Source organism: Mangifera indica, unplaced genomic scaffold (assembly GCF_011075055.1).
Source record: "Mangifera indica cultivar Alphonso unplaced genomic scaffold, CATAS_Mindica_2.1 Un_0018, whole genome shotgun sequence".
Classification (NCBI taxonomy): Eukaryota; Viridiplantae; Streptophyta; class Magnoliopsida; order Sapindales; family Anacardiaceae; genus Mangifera; species Mangifera indica.
In genome coordinates, this window is record NW_025401110.1 from 210,273 (window position 1) to 216,016 (window position 5,744).

At 34.7% G+C, this 5,744-nt stretch overlaps 1 protein-coding gene across 1 annotated transcript; it reads right to left on the reverse strand.

Moving 5' to 3' along the window:
• Positions 1–227: 227 nt before the first annotated feature.
• On the reverse strand, positions 228–5,500 carry LOC123205890 (signal peptide peptidase-like). Its single transcript, XM_044622946.1, has 12 exons — positions 5,349–5,500; positions 5,175–5,268; positions 4,648–4,763; positions 4,388–4,539; positions 4,215–4,300; positions 3,235–3,362; positions 2,686–2,736; positions 1,442–1,528; positions 1,215–1,284; positions 713–849; positions 537–614; positions 228–452 (listed from the first exon to the last, which is right to left on the reverse strand). Exons 2-12 carry the CDS (start codon positions 5,212–5,214, stop codon positions 372–374), a joined length of 1,026 nt encoding a protein of 341 aa, XP_044478881.1. The 5' UTR covers positions 5,215–5,268; positions 5,349–5,500; the 3' UTR covers positions 228–371.
• Positions 5,501–5,744: the final 244 nt, after the last annotated feature.

The following is a 5,744-nucleotide window of genomic DNA, read 5'->3' on the forward strand; positions in this document are numbered from 1 at the left end:
TAAACACCATATCATCATGTCATATAATATACTTATCGTATCGTATTAATTAAATACACTTGAAAGTATATTTCATATCCAAGAAAGCTGGAGGTGTAATTTAAAAGAAGAATTTTTTCTGAAATTTAATGCAGAGAAAATTTCTTCCTTAACAAGGCAAAACACAGTCGTAGAAAAAGAATGAGAAAGAAATTCAATATGGCATGTCTAAAATGGGTCTAGCAACCTAGATATAAAGGGCTGAAATATTATTTCTTGCTGAATTCCAAAATCCGTTACAATGTTGCTGTTGCATAAGTTAGCTTTGAAAGGTTTTCAGTTCCTCAAAAGGGCGACTACAGTATTTCTCACTAAACTGGTTTGTGTTCACTTCATTCTACCTTCTTGCTAGATTTGGCGTCACCACCTTCTTCAGATGTTCCAGCAGTTTTTGATTCATCAAACTCCATCAACTGCAAACAATTTCAGAGTAAATTGTCGTATTAGCCAAGGTAAAAATTAGCAGCAGAAACAAGATTATAAGGACATGAACAAACCGGTTTGACTTCGCCATTCCATAGGACATGCGCAGCCAAGAATCCAATTACACAAGGTACAATATATAAAAGTGCAGGCTGAATAACAAGACATCACAATTAGAGAAACCATATGAAATCAATGTGAAAGATATTCACCATGGTAGAGGATATTGACAAAACATGTGATAGCTCACCTGTGCTGCTTGAAACCAGTTCATGACAATAATTGTGAGGATTAAACCAACCGTGTATCCTAGAAATGCACTCTTAAAATACTGGCCCCCTTTTCTCCTAGATACATCGAATCGCAGTGCCAGTGCCACAAAAATACCTGAATGCCAAATGAAAAAGAAAAAAACTTAAAATTCTCCGAGTAACTATTTCAAAATCCAATAACATATAAACCACAAATTCTTATAACCCAGATAATGACAGGTCATATCTGCAGCTCCACCATAGTATAACTCTGCAGAGGAATTTAATTCAAACTCAAAGGTCGTGCATCAACACTTAGAGCGCATACTTGATAAGTTCATTGTCAACTCAATGATAGTAGATAAGCAATTTTCTTGGTGAAAAGGCTCATCATTTTAGTTCAAACCCCCAGGTTCCTAGGATAATTACTAACACAAACCCACACAACTTTGACAATAACATCAACCAGATGATCCTTGAACTTAATTTTCAATGACATACCAGGGATTACAATGTCACCAAGTCCAAGCATAGAGTATGGCCGTTTAATATCTGCTGTTGGAAACAAAAGCTGCAGAGAAAATGATCGATCATGGCAACCAGAACAGAGTCAAACAAACACAATGTGATAAGATTATCAAAATATGACATACACTAGAGTTTTAAAAAAAAAAAAAAAAACCAATAATCAGGCCAGAATAATATCCTAAATAAGCTGGACCACTAACCTTGATCGGAGCATCAAAAGATTTTGCAACACTAACCATAACTGGAGTGAAGAAAACCCAAAATATATCATACACGAAAAGTCCCGCCTGCAGTGGATTCGAATGTCAAAATCACATAAAAGAAGAAATTGCTAAGGCATGGGAAGGCATGTAGATGAGAAAACAGCTGTAAGGTTAGCAATACTCAATCAGACAAAAATAAAATCATATACATATATGCAACAAACAATTACTCTGTTTCTTCAACTATATGAAGTCCTCTACGGGAGAGAAATTGGGAATGGGTGATTGCAGAGTTGGGCCATCAATTACAGAATCACTGACAGGGTTAACATCACCAGAGGAGTTCATTAAATTGATATCATATCATGTTAAACAATCTATGGTGACAGCAAAACCCATGGTTGAAGAGATGTACTCTTTGTCACATAAATGCAAGGGGACAGACCAAAATCCAAAAACTAATTCATGATTTTGATAGTATAAATCTGAAGACAATGTTATAGTCATGCAGACAACAATGCCACATATTCAAACAGATTCAAAATATCAAACTCACAAACATATGTATATAGAGCTGACCGGATAAAAATCAACTTTCAATGAATTATAATGTCAAGATTAAACATGGTGGTTCTCATGAATGGAATCAAGTTCATTGTCACCTTTATCTTAGAAGAAGTGGAAAGAAGTGCTCAGCAATATACAGTTACGACTACTCTAGATGCCTTTATGAAGGTAAATACTCCAGCATTTAAATATATGGACATTGACAAAATGAAAAAGAAGAATGATAACTATTAACGAACAAGAACAATCAGGCACTACAGTAGCATCCATAACTGGAACATGAAATGAACAACTCTATAATACATCAATTAACCAGATACATGTATATAAAAATTAAAAAAGAAGAAAAGGAGGAAGTGTAAAAAGGTCAAAAGACACATATACCATTAATCCAGACAACTCAGAATGCTCTACCAGGAGATGAGGCCAAAAAAGGGGTTAGGCAGTAATAATATTTTAAGAACAAAATCAGAAAATCCTATTGTCTACTATTTTTAAAGCCTCAGCGGTGCAAGAAAACTTATTAAAATAATATTCACTTTCACAAAAAAAAAAAATTATAAATCCTTCATAAGTTTAGTTGCTATATAAATATTACAACACAAATCTAAGGACCAAATTGTCAAATGTCCGCACTTTCTGGAACTAGTTGATGAAAAAACAAAATTACTTACCAAAAGAATGGCACCAGTCTTGAAAGACCCCAGGGAAAGCATTTCAATTCCCTGTAAATAACACAAAAAGGAAGTCCTTGACATCAAAAATCTTTATCATTGTATAAACAATCAAATATAGATTATTACAACACAGAAGTAATTGGTGAATCTCAATAAATCCAATTCATTTTACATACAGCCCATGTCTGCACAGAAACAAAAAATGTCACTCAATAAAGTGCCTACCTTGATGAAACTGAACCAAAGAATAGCGAAAGAATTTTCTAGAAAGAAAACTTCATAAGCTATAAGTTAAAAATAGAGTCTGAAAGAAATGTGCTATAACAGGCTAACGGAAGAGTAATTGTTTTCTTTATATATTAATTAACAAGCACTCTCCAGCTATCATAAAATTTCAGCTTTATAAAATTTGTAAATTAAATTACACAATGAAATTAAGCTACATAAATATAACAGGTATAGATTCGTTAATCAAAATTTTAAGGAAAAAAAATCAGAAACCAGAAGCACAAACTACACATATATCTTTTAGAATAGAATCCTAACCTGAATACAGAATGCGAGGCCCAAAACATTGTTAGCTAACCAATGTTTCTGGGAAACATACCATGCACAGAAAAAAGTCCCAGGTATTGCTGCAACAATCTGAGACCTTGTGAAGTCAATCTCCAAAGCTGTGTAAGAAATGTGTAAAGAAAAACATCATTCTGCATAATACAAGCAAGATAATACAACGGGATCAAATGACAATTCTGAGGAACATTAGACTGCCATAGTTCTCAAACAAGCAGAAAGACTCATCTTAAAAGTGAAAAACCACCATGCACTCTGCTAAAAGTTTTCATTGAAGTGTCTATATGGGGTCATTATGGGACACATTGCTTTTATGACACATAAAATCAGAGCAGACTGCCTAAGCAATGTCCAAAATTACAAATTATGACACTAGAGTAATCTCATTCTAAATTTGTCGGTTTTTGTCCAGAGGAAGCTGCAACAAGTAGCGATCCAGCGGATGAAACCACAAAACACTAACAAATGCTGATACAAGCCAATTACCTCTACGCACAATGGCAACACTCCTATTAATGAAAGAGCATTTGGGGTGGTAATGATGGGATGAGAGGGGAAGAAACTGGTTTTGAAATAAACTTGGATGCATAACATGTAAGCCAAAAAGAAATGGGAAAAACGAATGAAAACAGAATTGGTACCAAAAAGGCAATGCAGCCTGTTCAATGGAGACTAGTTTCAGTTATGTCAATGAAAAGCTTAATCCTGTACGATATTGTAAGGCCTCCATTTTTCAGACAATATTCCACTATTTCCAGAGCTAACAGATATCAAAGGCATAATCCGCATAAATTTTTTTCTTTTTTTCCCAAAAAATAAAAAAGCAACTGAAAATCTGAATTCAAAACAGCATTTGGTGAACCATGTCAGAAGAAACAATGAGAACTGGAATTCGAGAATCTTCAGAGAATTTTCAACTAGATTTCACAAAGAGATGCAAGGAGGTTACATACAACGGAAATATGGGAAATGCCAAACAATAACGTCCTCATTCCAATGCTTTGGCAGAAATTTTTTTACAGCTGGTAAGATCGTTGCCCTGCAAAGGAAGACATCATGAATGAAATTGATGCAAATTAAATTAGTTCAATATTCTACAAAATATAATATTGAACTGAATTCGTACGAAAGAGCGATTATCCCCAGAAAAAAGAAGTAGCAAGTCAACACAGCGTTAACCAAGTCTTTAGAAAGAAATTTGAAGAGTAAGAACAGTGACAACAACATTGCACTCCCAACAAAGGGAAAGCGCATAGCATGCTCATTAGACATTGTCTCCTGCATGATTAAACAAAACAAATAACAGACAAGTTAGTTCCTGGGATTAGAGGGCAGGTAAACAAACAAAAAACAGAAATACAGTGCATCAAAACATGCATTACTTACTGATGGTGGAGTTGGCTTGACAGATCGGTAACATCCCACATAAACAGCGAGACATGCTGTCAAAACAACATTTATGTTTGGGTTTACGTTCACAACAAGGGGTGCCAAAGTTAAACCTGCAACCATAAATCATTTAATGAAAAATACGCAAGCTCCCTGACAGACAAGGCAAAAATGAATCATATGGAACACAAAAAATACAAGGACCTACACTCTGTCCTGTTTTTTACTAGGCACATGTATAAATTCTATACCCTTATTTTACTGACACCGCTTGAAATTTAACTAAAATATAGGAATATCCTCCACATTCCAAATATTCATCACAAACATGTAAAATTCCCCTCTATTAATCCAAACATCAAGAAGGGTTAATATAACTCTACAATTTTTTTCCTAATATTTGTATTTGCTTTTCGAAAATTTTCACAGTATTAACACAAGATCCTGAATCAATAAGAACAACAGAAAAATAAATAAATAAGTCACAGAAACAACTAAAACACCCGTGATCAAGAAAAGCAAACCTGCCAAAGCCAAATTCGCTATCCGTTCATTGTTCCTCATGGCTTTCTTATTCAATTCCGCCTCCAAATGACGTTAAAGAATAACAGAAAAAATCTACAACCAAATAAATCAAAACATTAGATAAAATTGAACGAAAATTCTCTAGAATTTAGAAAATCAAATCAGAACCAAACCTAACAAGAAAGAGACAAATGAAGATTTGAATCGCGTCTCCTCTCTCTCCAAAGGACAAGATCGGGCACTCTGAAGACGCACCGATCAGTTAGATAGGGTTTTAGTTTTTTCTTCGCTGAGTGATGATTCAATTTATCTCTCTTAATGGCTGTTCACAACCGAACAGGGCTGTCATATAATCCTGTCACCGCCAATGATAGGGCAGCAGATTATCTTGTTGGCAGGGCTTGTTGATACGTGGCGTAATTTTATTGGCATACAAGGGAAGTATATGTGGGAACAGTAATTTTTTAAAACATGGAAGGGGATGGGGAAGGTATAAAAATTAAAGTCATGGTATTGATGCGGGTACTTTTTGAGTAAGCCACGTCAGTTGATATCCTGGGTCCAATCAC

Coding starts and splice junctions, on each gene's coding strand:
- LOC123205890 (XM_044622946.1), bottom strand. CDS start 5,214: ATGAGGAACAATGAACGGATAGCGAATTTGGCTTTGGCAG. Junction 3,363..4,214: donor GCATTTCCCATATTTCCGTT/GTATGTAACCTC, acceptor TTTCTTACACAG/CTTTGGAGATTGACTTCACA. Junction 2,737..3,234: donor GCCTCGCATTCTGTATTCAG/GTTAGGATTCTA, acceptor TGTTATTTACAG/GGAATTGAAATGCTTTCCCT.